Below are 18,730 nucleotides of genomic sequence, written 5' to 3'. Positions count from 1 at the left end.
TCAGCCAGTGGAGCTTTAAAGGGGGCGGGTGTATGGTCGTTTTCTTTTATGGATATGATTGGCGTCTGTCTTAGCCAATGGAAAAGCGGAGGGGGCGTGGTTTATGTCGACATGACGCTGCCACTGTATGAACAACTGGAGATGCGCAACTGTCAAAAGCGCTCGACGATCATCGGGTGATGTGACTGAATCAACACGACCATTCATCTGAGTCACTGCTTTGCAGACTGGTGACTTTGTTAACAACTTCATTGACTGGTTCATTTCAAAAGCAGGTAATAACTTTTTAGCCTACTACTTGTGAAAATACGTTTGTATCCCAAGCAGACCTTATACAGTTACTGTATATGTTATATACCGGACTGCAGAGCTAGTTAAATGAAATAACACAGTGCAGCCTCAGTGGATTAACAAGTAATTTCATGCATTAAACTAAATTAAATTATGAATAGGTTATTTTGAAGTATCATATATAGCCTATATATATATATATATATATATATATATATATATATATATGTATGTATGTATGTATGTATGTATGGTCTGCATGTTCTTAAAGTGTACCAGCATGCGTTATATTAAGACAACCTACTGCATTGTTGGTGTCATATAAGAGGTCACAATGCAAGTTTTTGATGGTTTCATATTTAATATCTCATAGTTAACAAAATGTGTAGGCCTACTGTATACAAAGAATCATCATCTTTGTCCAGTTGTCATGGAATAGTATAGAATCTAAAGAAACAGCGATCAACAGCCAATGGAATTTGGCCATTTAACTCATAACATTTCTTTAAAATGAATCAATATTACTTAACACACAGATGATTAGGACTTATGACAAAAAGTAGGCTTTGTGCTTGTTCACTAGTCTAATCAAGCCACCATCGATTGTAACCTTGAAACTGTGATAATCTAATGCAGAACACTTTATTTATTACACAAAGTGGTATTAACGCCACTATTATGAACTGTTTGGTCACTCAGGTGAAGCAGTTGTGAGTTAACAGATTACAGGTGTTTTGATTGACAAGTGGTTTCTGTGGCAAACTGACATAATCGTATCCGTCATTGGCAAAATCACCATAATTTTCATAATAGTACAGAACTGTGCAAATCATAGAATGGTATGGCTTCGTTTAGTTGGTGCAAAGTGCAAATATGCAGCATTTTCTTTTCCAGAGTTGCTTCTAATTACATTTTTAGATGCTTAATACTACAGTATGTCTTGGATATTTACATCAAAAGCAAAAGAAACAAATAAGAAGTTAAATTTTGCATATAGAAAATAAAGCACGTTTTTAGGGCCATTAAAGGAATATTCCGAGTTCAATACAAATTAAGCTCAATCGACAGCATTTGTGGCATAATGTTGATAACCACAAAAATACGTTTTGATTGCCCCTCATTTTCATTAAAAAAAGCAAAAATCTGGGTTACAGTGAGGCATTTACAATGGAAGTGAATGGGGCCAATTTTGTTTACATTAAAATACTCACTTTTTAAAAAGTATAGCCACAAGACGTAAACAATATGCTTGTAAACATGATTTTATTGTGATAAAATCACTTACTAGCCTTTTCTGTGTAAAGATATAGCCAATTTTATAAATTCATTGCCATGACGATGTAGTCAATAAACACTAAAACCCTAAAACGACTGAAAATGACAATTTAAACAACTTTACAGCTCAAATAATACATGCATTTTAACAGAAGAATTAATTTAAGTGCTTTTATAAAATTATAAGCTTCACATTTCTGCCTTTGAAACCCTCCAAAAATTGGCCCCATTCACTTCAATTGTAAGTGCCTCACTGAAACCTCGATTTTTGCTTTTTTTTTTTTTTTTAAAGAAAAGGAGAGAAGAGTCAAAATAAATGTTTGTGATAATCAACATTATGCCACAAATGCTGTCGATTGAGATTAACTTGTAATAAACCCAGAATATTCCTTTAAGATTTTTAAGTTGCTACATTATTTTCATGAAAATTCTCATTACCGCAATGCAAAAAAATAAATAAAAATAAAATTAAAAAAAAGAGAATTTTTTTTTATATATTATTTAAATTGTAAAGTATTTATTCAGTACATCTGTATAAATTTTAACTGATTTTAATAAAAAAAAAAAAATTGTGCAACGTGTATTTTTTTGAATACAGTAAAAAAAAAAATAAAAAATACGGTATGGTTACGGTAATAAGAATCATCATTGAAAACAATTGGAATAGTAAAAGTAAAACGTCCCGATGTGTTGCATTAATGAAAACTGAGGAGTAAAATGTACTTAAGTGTCCTGAAAACAACGCCAGAAAAGTGTAGGCTTTTCTTTATGTAAATATAATTACATATTTGTTTTGTATTGATTTAGGATTAAACATGACCAAGCCATTTTCTTGACAGGTTTCCTCTTGCTTCCTGGGGTTCTCAGCCATGCTCTTGCAGGTTTGCTCTAGTCATTTGATATGCAAATACAAGTCTTACTTGCTATTTTTGGCAAGCATAGGTTTCTCATCCCTCAATACATAAACATAAAAACCATAAGCTTCAGCCTGCAACAGCTGAAGTGACTGTATGCAACAGGTGGCAGTTGCATATGGTTTTGAAAAATGTTGACTTCCATTAACAAATCATTTCTAGCTTGCAGTATATTTTGTAGAGCTCATTTATTTTTGTTCCCATGCTCCAACAGCTTTGACTTGTCTTGACAAAGGTGTCTGTTGTTGGTGCACTGATGGTGTTGCCCCCTTGAGGGACCCAGCAATTAGTCCCCTCTTGCCCAGAGTAAGTGCTCCTCTGTGGGAGATTGTGTAAGCGTAGCAGGCCACCACTGTTTGTGTGTATTCTTTTCCACTGTCAGGCCTCTGAAAGAGTCTCACAGGAAGCCGAACACACACTGAGGGCATGGAGGATCCAGAGGTGCAATAGTTGCTCTATTACGCAGCAAAACCATTGTCTTGTGATTTATTTATTTTTTCATGTATTTCTCTTCTTTTCATTTTGTTCATATACAATCCATTTTACAGCTATAATCAGTGAACTGCAATGCAAAGGAAAAACACAGTAACTAGACATTTTGTAAAAATCGACCAAAATCAGGGCAGGATTCACGAAATATTCAGAACTAATACTTTTTTCTTATTTTGTGACTTAAGAAAAAGTTACGAATATTTTGTATTCCCGAAAGACTTCGTAAGAATGTTCGGTAACACTTTACAATAAAGTTCCATTTGTTAACACAGTAAATGCATTAGGTATCATGAACTAACAATGATATATTTATTTACATAATTTATTAATGTTTGTTAATGTTAGTTAACAAAAATACAATTGTTCATCATTAGTTCATGTTAACTAATGTTTACATATACAACTTTTGTTTTAAAACATGTATTAGTAAATGCTGAAATTAACATTAACCAACATTAATAAATGCTGTAAAAGTATTTCTCATCGTTAGTTCATGTTAACTAATGTAGTTAACTAATGTTATTACATGGCTATCTAGAATACTCAATTCTGATTGGTCAGTGGTGCCATCTAGTGGTCTGATATTGCTCAGTAACAACTGTACATCCACGTATCAGATCGCTCATCCGGGTGTTTGTGAGCCATCGTTCCTGCTTCTCAGCTCACTGTGTGATCTCTACAAAAGCACATAAAATAATTTCAGCTCAAATCAATGTTTCATGTGCATTTATTTATTTAGTTGGCAAGTAGTCTTCTAATAAGATACACAATGCGCAGTCAGACGGTCATTAATTACAAAATGAAACGTCAACAGAACTCCGACACAAACCGGAGATGGATTTCAGCTGTTCAGCTATTTATTACTTCTCACATAATTCCATAATTTTAGCACAAATCAATGTTTCATGTCCATTTATTTGTTTGTTTGGAGAGTAGTCTTGTAATAGGCTGAAAAATGAGGAGTCAGATGGTTATTTTCACACAAAAAACACCAACAGAACTTCGTTCCAATCCGGAGATTAATTTTAGCTGTTCAGTGATTTACTGTATTTAATGTTACAGAATTACATCATTTCAATGCAAATCAATATTTTATGTCCATGTATTTATTTATTTGGTTAGTAGCTGTGTAATAAGCAGGATACTGTACGGTCAACCGGTTGTAATCACAAAATAAACCCCTTCAGGCTGAGATATGACTCATCCTGTCTGAGTTTATTTTCCGATAACAACCAGCTGACTGTACATTATCCCTTACTTTACAAATGGAAACTTATTGTAAAGTGTTGCCGAATGTTGTCATCTTTTTCTTAAACCATCAACGTTTACAGCTAGATACCTTCTTATGAACTTATTATTTATCCTGATAAACTTTCTTAACTTTTGTCTTCAGAAGATTTTCATGAATCTGAAACCAGGCCTCTTAGACTGGATGTTTAAATTTTTTTGATACCAAGAACCCCTAAATATGATGATCCCTATGTGAGGGACCCCCTTCCTAAAATATTCATGGATAAAGACCCATTTAAATTATGTGAGGAAAAATAGCAGACATGCTATTATAAAGACAACATGGCAGCTGTGTGTGGCTCTCTCTCTCCAGAACTGCTGCATCCAGCTTGGCCTTATCCCTCTCCTCGGCTGATTAGCCCGATTGGGGGCCGGCCGTGTGCACTCACGGCCCGGCCCCGCCCTCTTCCTCTCTCTCTCTCTCTCTCTATATATATATATACACTGTATATTGTATTTTGTATTTTTTTTTCTACCCAAAACATTGTAACTATAAATTCTACTCTAAAACCAAGTAACTTTATACTCATTTATCTTAGTTTCAGTGTTGACGTAGTTACTGCATTTGGCCTTTGTGAAGAGTTTTAAGGAAATATTCTAATTCATTATCTAGGTTTTGTGTGTTTTGTGTTCAAACAAAAATTTAATTCTGTCATCATTTTCTCCTCCTTAGGTTCTGTCAAAGTTTTTGCATCCTTTTTGAAGCTTGAAAGCTCCATCCCCTATTTATATAATTGCATGTAAAAAGATTCTTGTAGTAAATTCTTGAAATCTCTTCTGTTGCGCTCCATAAAATAAATTCATAGGGATTGGGATGACATAAGGTTGAGAATATGATGGCAAAGCTAATGTATGTGCTTTTATAAACATGACTAGAGATTAAAGGTGAAGTGTATCATTTATGCACCATTAGTGTCATCAGATGGAATCATGACTTAAAAATTCATTTTACTCATACCATTTTGAAAATGAATTCACCTCACATCTGACTATTTCAGACCCTGCTACTGTTTCTGTGGTTATGTCTACCACAGTACCCAACCTTAGTTCGTTGAAATAACTGATTCTCAAAAGCTCAAGAACTGAGTTAAGTGTCAAACAACAACAAAACATATCTATACTTGCTTCCATGTGCATTGTTTTGAAAGCATTTTCATATTCTCTTTGATTCAGTGAAGGCCGTATGCTTCATATTAGCAAATGCATTTACAAATTTAAGGAACTTTAAACGTAGCGACTGACAGTGATAGAGATCTCATCACAAATACTTCTCACTTCCTCACATTCCATTTATATCTCATGACCAACTGCTGGCCCTGATACATACCAACTGTCAAAGCCTTTAGGTGTGTGTGTGTGCAAGGTTGTGTATAGATGCTCATATCTGTATTCTCTTTATATGGTTATAATGGCACAAAACAAGGATTCCTCCGGATCACTTGTCCGCCTGTATGCCAAGGGGTGGGTGTGAGGGCAACGGGCACTCGTGGATCGTGGGAACTGTGTCGTTCTCTCCGCAAACCATTGACTTTGAGATTTTAAAAATAGATGAGGTCACGCATGTCTAATATGAGAGAAAAAAAGAATGGCCAAACTCCCTGGGGCTTTTATATCAGCAGTAAGTCACTTGTGGTAGGGCCCATAAGGAATCATGCACACAGAATTATGCAGAAAACTCTGCAGATTTAAGCAGAATTGGGACCAGACTGATCTCACTGTGAATCCGGTGACAGTAGGTCGAAAGTTCTTTAGCTGAAATCGGTCTGCGCTTCCTGAAATTCAAATTACTGCCTCCAGTATTACTGCCAAGTATTATTGAACTTATTGGCACGTGTGAGCCCCAGTTTCTTCAAGAAGTCCATTTCATCTACTACGTCACGAACATCCATTACATAGTGGATTAAATCCATGTTTTTTTTTTTTTTCTTTTTCACCCAATTTGGAATGCCCAATTCCCAGTACATTTTTTATTTTTTTTAAGTCCTCCTGGTCGCATAGTGATTCGCCTCAATCTGGGTGGCGGAGGATGAATCCCAGTTGCCTCCGCGTCTGAGACCATCAACCTGCGCATCTTATCACGTGGCTTATTGAGCGCTTCGCCACGGAGACATAGCGCATGTGGAGGCTTCACGCCATCCACCACGGCATCCACGCTCAACTCACCACGTGCCCCACTGAGAAGGTTACCCCATGTGACTCTACCCTCCCTAGCAACCGGGCCAATTTGGTTGCTTAGGAGACCTGGCTGGAGTCACAGCATGCCCTGGGATTCGAACTAGTGAACTAGCGAACTCCAGGGGTGGTAGCCAGCGTCTTTTACCACTGAGCTACCCAGGCCCCCTAAATCCATGTTTTAATGGATTTAAAACGTTCAGAGCCATGATATGCTGTATGTTTTTAATGCAAGCGTTTTATTCAGTGTGTACAGTATGTAGCGTTATGTGTAAATAAAAAGTGAGAGAGTGTTATAATGAATGTGTTTCCTTTTTTTAGTTGGCTAGTATAGTATAGTGCACTAATAACTTGAGCATCAGGGATTTTAGTCTTCTAAAGAGTATGAGGGATGCTGAGTATTTGGAATTAATTTGTTTGGTATGGATGATGACTATTATATATATGTTATAATTATTCTCTTGTCTTATAGAGACGTTGTTTCATAGATGTTTAGAAGCAGTCATCGGCGTGTAATAATCATTAATGTATGAATCAAATAAAGGCTATTTATAGTATTGCTCTGTCTCTCTGTGATATATGTGAAAGAGTATAAGACATGTTATAATAAAATATGTGGATTATGGACATATATTGTTATAAAATATGACTTACTTGAGCTGACAGGAATAATAATAAGAAAACGTTTATCTTTATGTATCCTGCAATGGTCAATTACAATATGGCACAGGTAGAGCAGTTTTGTGGAGATAAAATACAAAACAATGCATATATCCAGTATTTCAAATAAGCATCAATCTTTGAAGTACCAGAGGTAAAATAACATTTGTTAAATGGATGAAGACACAGAGGTCTACTGGCAGTAGTTAAACTACTAACTTTTAGTTAGCCACTAATATAACCTGTCAAACAAAATTGCGTATAGGCTATATGCCATATTGACAACACCAAATAATATAATATTGTAAAGAGAATCTAATAGCTGTGCACGTGCATATTAAAAACATCCAGTACATCATGGAAATCGACTACGTAGTGGTTTAAATCCACTGTGTCATCGCGCTACAGTCTGCAGTGAGGACAGTGTCAGTTTCCAGGTGAAATATCCATAGAAGGGTGCCAAAAGTGAGTTGTATTTTTAGTTGTAAATGATGCAAAACAGTCAACGTGCTTATTTTATTAACTATATGGCCTAACCCAAACCCCAACCCTGAACCTAACCGTCAGTGGAGTAAAAATTGTATTTATTAGAGAAAATATTACCTCCGAATCACAGTAACCATTGTTTATGTGAACACAATCACTACCTGGTTTCCATGGGATCAGACCCTGTGTCCCTGATGTTGCTTATGCAATGCTCTATCAGTACCGCCACAGGAAAAGGTAAACACATTTGGATTGATGCAAAAATGTATGATTGAATATGACCGGAGCATTCTGTAGCAGCATGTCGATCTCTTGTGCGATCATGTTGTTGGGACACCCATCATTCAAAAATTACCACACAATCTCCCTCCCATTTTTTATTAAATATTTTAGCTAGCAGCCATTAAAAATCTCAACTCAGTTTAACCAATTTTATATCAATGTTTAAATCCATTCCACAGATTTACCTACAAAATCAGCACAAAAAATAAATAAAAAATGTTCGCTGATTCCGTCTGGGCTTGGTAAAGGGCCAGTCTGTGCATTGAAAACACAGCAACTATCTGATTTCTCACTGGAATTGATGGACAGTGCATTATTGTAAATTGTAATTTTCTGATTGGACTTAATTGATGTAAGCGTGAAGTTGTGAAACTTCAAGTCATCAAATGCGTTGAGCATAGCTGCAGAATTCTAGCTACAAGATTTGCACTTGCCAAATTTTACAATACTTATTTCAAATAAATTGTGATTCAATACATAATTATAAAGTCATTTTCTAAATAGACTTCATTGATGTAAATGCGAAGTTTAGAAACACCAATTCGTCAGATGCGTCAAACGTAGCTTCAGAATTCTAGACTTTTACTTACCAAATTTTACTATACTTTACATATATATCAAATAAATTGTGATTCTTGGAAGACCAATGGAAGCCAGGGGAGTGTTTGGGAAACCTGTTGATAACCATTATATGTGCTTTACCATTTGGGCGACACTTCACCTTTTAATTCACCAAACACCAAGTGTTTTACCTTCTCAACTAGCTACTAGCATTCTACCAGATTACTTCAAGAACTCTAAAATGCATCAGTCATTCTCTGGCAAATTGTTTTTTTTTTTTTTTTACATCTATAGATGATTGATGTTGCTCAAACAACCAAAACTGTCTTTTTGTGTCCATTTCACTCATGGGAGAACAGGGGGTGGATGAGAATTTTCCCTTCATTGAAACACTATTATTCTAAGTGTGGTTGTAACACATGCTAACTTTACCTTTAAATGGAGATTACATATTTTTAACCCATGACCCGTGGAAATGCTCATGTTTGCTGGGACATCCCAGACTGTGGGGGTGTTAGCATGTGCCCATGCTAACTTTACTCCCAACTGACTCTCTGGGGGGCATAAGTAAACACCATACTGTGATCCACGTTAGGAAAGTTTGCTTGGAAGTGGGTATTGGCTAAATACAACACATGAGCAGTTCCCACAAGATTTATGAAGGCAATACATGCACAGTTTGTCTCTGTAGCAATATGGTTGTCAATGAATAACTGTGCTGCTTGTAGAACAGGCATCAATGTCAAATAAATTTTAGGTGGAATTTGTATTTCTCACCTACTCTTAGGTGATGTTTTAAAAAAATGGCAAAATGAAAAAAGTTGTTTTTGAAATGCACAAAATACACTTTTCTTTGGACAAAAGTGTTTATTCACTTTTTATCTTTTAGCAGATTAAAGAAAAATCCATTCCAAACACAAAATATCATGGGGCGGAAGAAAATACAGATTTCTCGGATTCTTGACCAACGAAATCGACAGGTTTGTACTCGTTTTCCCGTTGAAACAGTTTAAAGGCATATTTTACTTCTGTAATATTTCAGAGTGAAGAAGAATATTTTAAAAATAATATATGGTGGGACTTGGTTTTATCCAGTGAAATTTGATTGGATTGTGGATGTAAGGTTATTGGATCACTGGTTATCCCCACCCTAGCAGCCTAGATTTAAAAGCTAAAGTCATATCAGGCTATGATTATTCAAAGACAGCTGGACGGAGCAAACAGAATGCAGTGGTTTCAAGGTGTGTTTTTCAAAGTTGCAAACTACATTTAACTTGACACTGTGTCCTAAAAATTCAGTATTTTTGGCTAAAGACGTGATACCAATAAAACAAATAAAATGTGATGCAACCACAGTGAGACACTCCAAAAGAGTCCAACAAAAATAGCACAAGAATGCAAGAAGTCTACATCGAACAGATTGACAAACTCAGTGATATAGAAACAGAACAAACAACATACTGACTTCTAAAGCCACATTTTGTATTGTCTAATCACTCATCTATAATGCCTTTGAACTATCAGAATTATTATATTTATATTTAAGATTATTTTGATTATTATATATTGAATTATCTTTATTTGTCGTTTCTTTTTCAGCAAATATTGATTTGTGATTGATTTATTCAATTAAATGATTTGTTTAGTTAAATTGATTAATTACTTTGATTAAATTTAATTAATAAAAAAAGTAACTGATTGACGGCTCTCATTTTGAATCTATATCTGTTCATCTTCCACATTAAAATACCATTATGGACCCTTTTTACATTCCCGAATTTAAACTTCAATAATTTAGTAATTTAAAAATGTAAAATATAATACACTTGCTAGATTTACACTGTTAAATTATTCACAGTTTGTGAAAAGGGTCATATGGGCCTCTCATTGTCTGCCACCTTGTACCCTGGTCAAAGGGCAGAGGTGATTTTTCACACCTGATTTGATAGAAATCTACATCCAAAGATGTTGATTCAAGCTCTACATTAGAATGTGATATTTTCCACCAAGGCAAATGATTTAAAGGTGTGAAGCAAGCAATAAGTGTCCAAAAAAAGCTCCAAGAAGATGCAGTGTGAGAATTCAAACCATGAAAGCATTATGGCATCAGTCAGAGGTTTTTTAACAATACTGCTGTGGGGTTTTTTTCTTTCTCTTTTTGAAGGTGACATTTACCAAGCGCAGATTTGGTTTGATGAAAAAAGCCTACGAGCTGAGCGTGTTGTGCGACTGTGAGATAGCTCTCATCATCTTCAACAGCACGAATCGTCTCTTCCAGTACGCCAGCACTGATATGGACAAAGTGCTGCTGAAGTACACCGAATACAGTGAACCTCATGAGAGCCGTACAAACACTGACATACTAGAGGTACATGCCAAATATCTCCATTCTGAAGCTCTTTAATTAATAGTATATCATCAGATCATATCCTGCTATCATCTACTGTTACGGTTTCTGTTGACGTTAATTTAATTGTAAAGGAACAATGGAATGTTCCACAACTATTTTGTAATTGAGAATATACTGTACATACTATCTGAATTTTTTGACGCAAAGCTGCAGATTTTTACATATAGTATGTAGATCTAGTATAGTATTTAGTAGAGGTCCGCAGCCCAACCCGGACCCGATGGGACCCGAGAACCCAACGGGTTTCGGGCCGGGTTCGGGTCAGTTTTTCAAGTAAAACTTCGGGTTCGCAGATGCTTTCACTCACAGACACCCCCCACCCCCTTCTGCTTTAGTGTACTGAGGGGCTGCTGTGCCTTGTTAAAACCGTATGTTTACTGTTTCAATATTGTTACGAATGTTGCCTATATGCTTACATTAGAAAATAGCCTATTGCAACGTACTTGCTAGGAGAAGAAATTATAAAAAGAGTGAGCGATTTCGGGTTCGGGTTGGGTTCAGGCTTATAATCTGACGGTATCGTTTGGGCCGGGTAGGGTTGGGCCACACGGTCTCAGGTACGGGTTGGGTTCGGGTTTCATTTTAAGGCCCATGCAGACATCTAGTATGTAGGATATGTATGTCTGTAGATGTGGAAGTATGCTTGAAGTATACAGTGGAGTCCAAAAGTATACTTGAAATATATAGAAGTGCACTTGAAATATACAGTTGAGTGTTAAGGTATACTTAATATATATAAAATTTAAGTAAACATGAAGTATACAGTGGAGTCCAAAAGAATAAAGTATATAAAATGTATAAAAGTAAACCTCAATTATACAGTGGATTTCAAAAATATACTTCAAGTATAGAGTGGAGTGCAAAAGTATATTTGAAGTATTTAAAAGTACACTTGAAGTATACAGTAGAGTGCAAAATTATACTTAATGTAAATAAAAATGTAGATATACAGTACCTTAAGTATACAGTGGAGTCCAAAAGTATACTTGAAGTGCATAAAAGTAAACTTCAATATATAGTGGAGTGCAAAAGTATATTTGAAGTATTTAAAAGTATACTTGAATTATACAGTGTAGTGCATAATTATACTTGAAGAACATAAGTATACCTGAAGTATACAGTGGAGTACAAATGTATCCTTGAAATATATAAAAATATACAGTATAAAAGTGAGAAGTAAAACCACTTGTGAGAATGCTTCTATTTTGCATTTCCATTTCCATTACAAACTATATTGCCAGCATAACAATTTTAATTTCACTGTGCACTCTCTTATCTACTCTCTCTCTTTCTCTCTTTGAGTGCTCCAGACTTTAAGAAAGAAGGGACTGGGGCTGGATAGTTCTGAGCTCGATCAGGAAGACAGCATGGCGATAGGGATGGAGAAATATCAGCTTAGCGATGGCATGGACCTCTCCATTGCTCGCCAGCGCTATTACGTGAGTTCCGTGGTTCTGATAACAATTACTTAACCATTGTGGTATTGTAATATGGTAACACATTAAAAACCTACAGTACATGAAACCATTGATGCACAGAAATACACATGCATTTGTAAACATGCGTATATTCTGTATTTATGCTCTTAAAGCTTAACATTTTAAAATATATTCCCAGGCTCCTTCACTCCTCCCCACAGAAGCTCCAATGATAGGTGTGAGTAGTGAGAATGGTTACACCAACTCAAATTCAAACTTAGGGGCCCACCGGACTCCAACATTCAAACCTCTGTGCACCAGGCCTGGGTCAGCTGGTTCTGCTGGATCAAACTCCCATACAGCTCTTGTGGGACCACATGCAGGTACGGTCCATGTCCTCCAAAATGGGCAGAACATTTCTGAATATTTTCTAACTTCACCTTCACTCTTAAACATTCCTTTAATTTAAATTTAAAAAAGGTCCCAAAAAGGTTTTTACAGTCTAATGCCAAAAGAGAACCTTCTAAAGTTCCATGGTTCTTCAGAACCTACCTACAGTGGCCCTAAGACATTTATTTGGACCCTTACGCCACATATAAAAGGCAGGTATTTCAACATGACTACACGGGAAATCGACATGCTGCTTCCAAATGTTCCCTGAAATTGACCCTATTCTGCCAAAAAAAAAAAAAGTGTCATATCCATAAAATATTTTTGTATCAATTAAATCATCTTTATTTTCCCAGTTGTGCTACTGATAGCACGTTGCGCTAATAATTTCCAAGATGCGGGTTCTGCTCCCATGGAAACCAGGAAGTGATTGTGTTCACATAAACAGGAGTCAGCGCGATTCAGAGGTTACATTTTCAATCTAAAATGACATTTTTACTCCATTGACATTTAGGTTTAGGGATGGGGTTTGGGGTTTGGGGGAAAAGATAATAAAATTTGCATTTCTGTTGACTGTAGTACGTCATTTACAACTAAAATACAGCTCACTTTTGGCGCCACCCTGTGGACATTTCACCTCAACATCACTTCCAGCTTCGGCCACTGGGGGCTGTGGTTAGAATTTCGGTAAGCACAGACCAATTTCAGCGGAAAAGTTTCGATCGCCTGTCATTAAATTTAAAGTGTGATCAGTCTGCGTTTTTGGGCCACTGTTTGTTCTGGTGCAGATGCTACTTATGTAACTGCAAGAACATCAGTAATCTCCAAAGAACCATGAAGTAAATTCTTGAACCCTATTTAACGTAAATGTGTTCTTGATAAGAAGAGGGCTTCGAAGAACCATTGAAAACCTTTATTTATAATGGACTACTGCCTCACAGGTAAAAGAGCCAATCACCTTTCAGATACAGACATCGCCTGTGAATCAACTCGAGAACGCACATGTGCATTAGCTAGACAAGTCAGGAAAATAGTGGTTTTTAACATGATCTGAGGTAAAGAAGCCTAATTTATGATACCAGTGTTGTCAGACTTTACTGCTTATTTGAAATATGTTAATTGATTGTAATCTTGTAATCTCCAATCATTTTTGGAGATTTCTGTCTTTCCACATTCAAATAGATTGGAGCTGCACTTTTATGCCACTTGTTTACATAGAAAAATAGCTGCTTAGCCTGTTGGATAGCATTTCAAAGATGGCCGCCGAGTGAATTGACTTGCCTTGATAGGGACTTTGTTTATAAGGTGTTGTGTCAAGTTTTTACCAATATTTACTCTAATAAGAGACATTTACTGTATATAAGTATATAAAATGCTGCATATACAATATACCACTCTATATAACTGGTACTGTTGCACAATATGTTTTGTAGAGACTTCACCCATAGAAACACTAAAACAGTTTACCTTATTATACCTTTTACTTATTATAGTATTTTTTTGATAGGGCTACAGTGAAAGGAACGCAGCCCGAGTGGAGTATTTTAGTACTTTGCACACAGGAAGTTCTCATATGTGAAACAGCTCACCCTCTCAGCCACACACACACTAACATACAGACAAACCAATGAAACAGTAGTTGAAGACAGAGCTGTGGTTTCTTAGCATAATGTCACACCTGCTGAACTTCGTAAAGCAGCGTCTCTTCATCTTCATATGACTAATAGTAGCGCTGCATGGGAATTTTCTTCTCAAAGCAATTTGACTAAATACCAGATAAATGCTGTGGTCTGATTCCATCACTTTAATTTAGTAGTGTCAAATAAAGTGGCATCCAAAAGTCTGAGGCCACAAGAGAAAATGTTTCTATTTAATAACAAAATATTCATTTCAACTGATGATATCAGAGTAACAATTTGAGTGAAAAGTTTAAGTTGCTGTAACATGGTCAATTATACAAATCTGTTTACATTTAATTAGTGAATTAAAAATAGTGTATAATCTTTTTTTTTTTTTTCATCCTATATAAAAACATTTCATTGTTTTAAAATGTAAAAAATTCTAAAACTTTTGTTTTATTTCCAGATATAAATGGTCTCAGACTTTTGGACCAGATAATATAGCGAAATATTCCAAATAATTGGCAAATATTACCAAATATAATGCGTCTGTTCCTGTAGCTCATCTGGTAAAGCAAGAAAACATGCTTTACGCAAGTACGTGTACGCAGATGCGATTGCTTGGCCAATGCATTGCCAATGCGCGGTCCGGTTCAACATTCGTAATTTGCATTCTTGCATTATTGTGGCGGTAACAACTGTGGTAGTAACAGTACTGAAGGGGGCGATAGAGTTACCTGAAAAAGTCAGCACCATTAATCTGGATGTGTTATTATACAGGTTCATAAGTTGCTGTAAATATATTGACTTTACCTTACTTACTAAGCAATGTTCTCTTCAAACTCTTGCTCTGCCAATACAGTAGCTGTCTTGAAAGAGAAAACTCACCTACGAAGATAGCGCCCCTTGTGGCAATGTTGAGAATCCAACAGGGACTTGCGTTGTGTGATGTATTTCAGTCTGACACATTTTGGAATGCAACTATGCATGAAATTGAGCTTGCATAGCTAAAAGCGTTTGCATTAACGTACTTGTGTAAAGTATGTTTCGGCCTTAAGGTTGTGGGTGCGATTCCCAGGGAACACAAATACTGACAATATATACAATACTTTGAATACAATGTAAACTGCTTTGGATTAAAACCTCTGCCAAATGCAGAACATGTCAAATGAATGTGTGTGGTGGAATTCAGAGTTGTCAGTTCAAGGCAGGTTCACACTTATCAGTGGGATCTGTTCACGAACAGGTGTCAAGCCTAGATAGTGAATCAAAATAAGTCATCTGGGAAGGAGAACTTCTGTTTTTAGTGAGATGGAGGTAAAAAGAACGAGAGAGAGGGGGAGAAAGAGAGAAACCGAAAAATGAATTTCACCCACATCTTGTTTTTCACTTCCCATATGGCTGTAAAGGTCTGGGCTACTCAATGTTCTCCCATGGCAACCTGAGCAGGGCGTTGGAGATGAAGACTCCGCCCCCTCTGAGCATGACCAGTGATGGACGGCGCCTTGATGCACACACTGCACTATGCGGAACCCGCAGCAATTTGGCAAATGCAGTGAGAGAGTCCACCAAAGTACTCACTTACACATATATTAAAAAATACACTTTTGTCTCATTTGTTCTGATGTCACTGAACATAAATTTAGCATACAGAGGAAGATGCAGTGTTATCTTGCAAACCACATACATTTCCTTATAACTCATTATAATAACTTTCATGAATGAGTCACTCATTACATTACGTAATGCTTAACAGATCAGTAGCTCAGTGGCTTTGAAATTACACTTTATTAATGAGTATATTTTCAATATTTGTTTCATGACATTTCTGTTTGAATGTTGACTGATTATATTATATTATATTATATTATATTATATCATATCAGTGGTTGACTCGATTGAATAACTCACTCATAACATAATAGACACTTATTTGTCACCACCTACTGGAGTAAATATGCAATCTCCAAAAATGGTTACTGAACAAATCAGTGAATGAAAGCAAAATACCCACCACTGTGAAAGCCGCAAACTTGTAGAAGCCAAGTGGTACAAACAGTGAAGCATACCAATGCTGTTGGACTGTAGATCAGCAAACTTGGAACACCTCTCGTCCAATCAGATTTGAGGACCGGAATTAACTGTTGTATAATATATCATAACTAGATAGGTAAGGTTTTGATTTGATTAATATGATTAATAGATAGATAGACAGACAGAGAGACAGACGGACGGACAGACGGATGGACGGATGGTTGATAGATGATGGATGGATGGATGGATGGACGGATGGAAAGATGGTTGATGGATGGGTGGATGGATGGATGGATGGACGGTTGATAGATGGATGGATGGATGGATGAATGGATGGACAGACGAAATGGCGGATGGATGAATGGATGGATGGACTGTTGATGGATGGATGGATGGATGGATGATGGATGGACAGACGGATGGTGATTGATGAATGGATGGATGGAGAGACGGATGGATGGACAGACGGTTCATGGATGGATGATGGATGGATGGATGGACAGACAGACGGTGGATGGTTGATGGATGGATGGGATGGATGAATGGATGGATGGATGGACGGATGGTCAGACAGATGGATGGATGGAAGGATGGATGGACAGATGGTTCATGGATGGATGATGGATGACTGGATGGATGGATGGATGGTTGATGGATGAATGGATGGATGGCTGGACATACGGTTGATGGATGGATGGATGGATGGATGATGAATGGATGGATGGACGGTTGATAGAAGGATGGATGATGGATGGACAGACAGACAGACAGATAGATAGATAGATAGATAGATAGATAGATAGATAGATAGATAGATAGATAGATGTTTTACCATGTTTAAATCCATTACACAGAATTAAGTATATTTTCCCCCCAAATCATAGCTGAAAATGTGAAAAAGTCAGCATGTTCTGTTTGGGCATGTCTGATTACGAATCTAAATCTAGTGGTTTTGTAAATGTGTGCTTTCTTTGTACATATCTAGAGGGCGCTGTATCATAGTATGCATGCCGGTGGCCAAATGATGGCGATGGGAAAGACAGGCTTACTGGGCCACAGTCTGGGGAACTACGGAGCCTCAGGTGATTGCCAGTTTGAAATACTGGCTAATTATATACTGTAAACTTAAACTACTAACACTTTATTTGACAGTGTCCTTGTTACACATTAAATACAGTATGTTACTTTAATTATTTACTTTGCATTTATATTATGCATGAAATACCAGTGCTTGCAAGGACCACACAAAGTGTTGTTCTAGCGCTCCATCAGTGCTATACTAACTACAATATATTTATATTACTTTGAAGCAAATTATTGCACAAGTATGAAGGTAACACCCTAAAATGAAGTATTTAAAGACTTTTTCCTCTTAGACTACAGCCACCCAGGTCACACTGTGGGTTTTCAGCGTAATTCAATTAATACTTGGCAACCTGTGCCTCATCAGGATGCCCACCAGTCAATGATCAGCCCTGGGTGAGATGTCTTCTCTTTTGCTTGCCCTAAATATTATAAAGCCTATATTAATACATAAATGGGCTGTGATTCAAAACCTAGTTAGCTAACTACCTAGACAACATTTTTAGGCACATTCAAATTGAATGTTCAGAATATGCCTCTGATTCACAAAAACCTGTCTAGTTAGGTGGATCACTAGGCTTTGAAACACAACCATTGTGTATACATTATCATTTCATTACAATATGTATATATGGTGTGTGTGTATGTGTGCGTGTGTGGTAATGTTTTATTTTAGAATTGCTTCGGGTGGAAATTGCTCATACCCTTCCCAGTGCTCCTCCCCGCCACACCCCTCTCTCAACCTGACCATCAAATCAGAGCGCACCTCTCCTGAGCACACGCACTCAGCCATGTCCCCCGGCCATCACATGGTACAGCACTCACCAATAGAAGAGGCCAAAGTGATGAGACGCACACCCTCAGAAGAGTATACGGCTATGAAAAGCCAGCGTGGTCCAAACAGAGGCCCTGGAGAAGAGAAACGCAATGAGCCTCTGAAACAACCTGAGATCAGTAATGGATGGATAAGATAACTAGTTGCCCAAGCCTCTTCAACACACATTTATGGCTCTCTAAACTGTAAAAGGTTGATATGTGAAGTTGTTACCATAAGGAGTTATTTCAACTTGATTTAAAGGAATAGTTCACCCAAAAATGAAAATTATCTCATGATTTACTCACCCTCATTCCATCCCAGATGTGTCTGACTTTCTTCTGCTGAACATAAATGAAGATTTTTAAGAAGATCTATGCTCTGTAGGTCCACACAATGCGAGGTGAACAGAATGGTGGACAGAACTTTGAAGCTCCAAAAAACACATAATGGCAGCATAAAAGTAATCCATACGACTCCAGTGGTTAAATCCATGTCTTCTGAAGTGATATGATAGGTGTGGGTGAGAAACAGATCAA

The 18,730-nt window shown here is 36.8% G+C and overlaps 1 protein-coding gene across 5 annotated transcripts; it reads left to right on the top strand.

Annotated features, from left to right (window-relative positions):
- Positions 1-151: 151 nt before the first annotated feature.
- Positions 152-18,633, top strand: LOC127439256 (myocyte-specific enhancer factor 2B-like). 5 transcript variants are annotated; one of them, XM_051695462.1, is made up of 11 exons: positions 164-275; positions 2,406-2,447; positions 2,695-2,786; positions 9,316-9,403; positions 10,588-10,791; positions 12,144-12,272; positions 12,451-12,634; positions 15,670-15,833; positions 17,280-17,376; positions 17,671-17,773; positions 18,054-18,633. In XM_051695462.1, the coding sequence occupies exons 4-11, from the start codon at positions 9,350-9,352 to the stop codon at positions 18,349-18,351; spliced, it is 1,233 nt and encodes a 410-aa protein (XP_051551422.1). In that variant the 5' UTR covers positions 164-275; positions 2,406-2,447; positions 2,695-2,786; positions 9,316-9,349; the 3' UTR covers positions 18,352-18,633. The 5 variants fall into 5 exon arrangements, with proteins under 5 accessions (XP_051551424.1, XP_051551420.1, XP_051551421.1 ...); XM_051695463.1 differs by having other exon boundaries at positions 9,313-9,403; XM_051695464.1 differs by lacking the exons at positions 2,406-2,447; positions 2,695-2,786 and having other exon boundaries at positions 152-275; positions 15,670-15,815.
- Positions 18,634-18,730: the final 97 nt, after the last annotated feature.

The sequence above is a fragment of the Myxocyprinus asiaticus genome, chromosome 50 (genome assembly GCF_019703515.2).
Source record: "Myxocyprinus asiaticus isolate MX2 ecotype Aquarium Trade chromosome 50, UBuf_Myxa_2, whole genome shotgun sequence".
Taxonomy (NCBI): Eukaryota; Metazoa; Chordata; class Actinopteri; order Cypriniformes; family Catostomidae; genus Myxocyprinus; species Myxocyprinus asiaticus.
Note: the sequence above shows the minus strand (reverse complement) of the source record. Positions and strands in the feature narration are given on the sequence as shown.

What these genes read in the sequence shown, in the direction of transcription:
- LOC127439256 (XM_051695460.1), top strand. Translation starts at nt 9,350, where the DNA reads ATGGGGCGGAAGAAAATACAGATTTCTCGGATTCTTGACCAACGAAAT. An exon ending in TTGACCAACGAAATCGACAG is followed by an intron (nt 9,404 to 10,587) that starts GTTTGTACTCGT and finishes CTCTTTTTGAAG; the next exon opens with GTGACATTTACCAAGCGCAG. An exon ending in CAGTCAATGATCAGCCCTGG is followed by an intron (nt 17,774 to 18,053) that starts GTGAGATGTCTT and finishes GTTTTATTTTAG; the next exon opens with AATTGCTTCGGGTGGAAATT.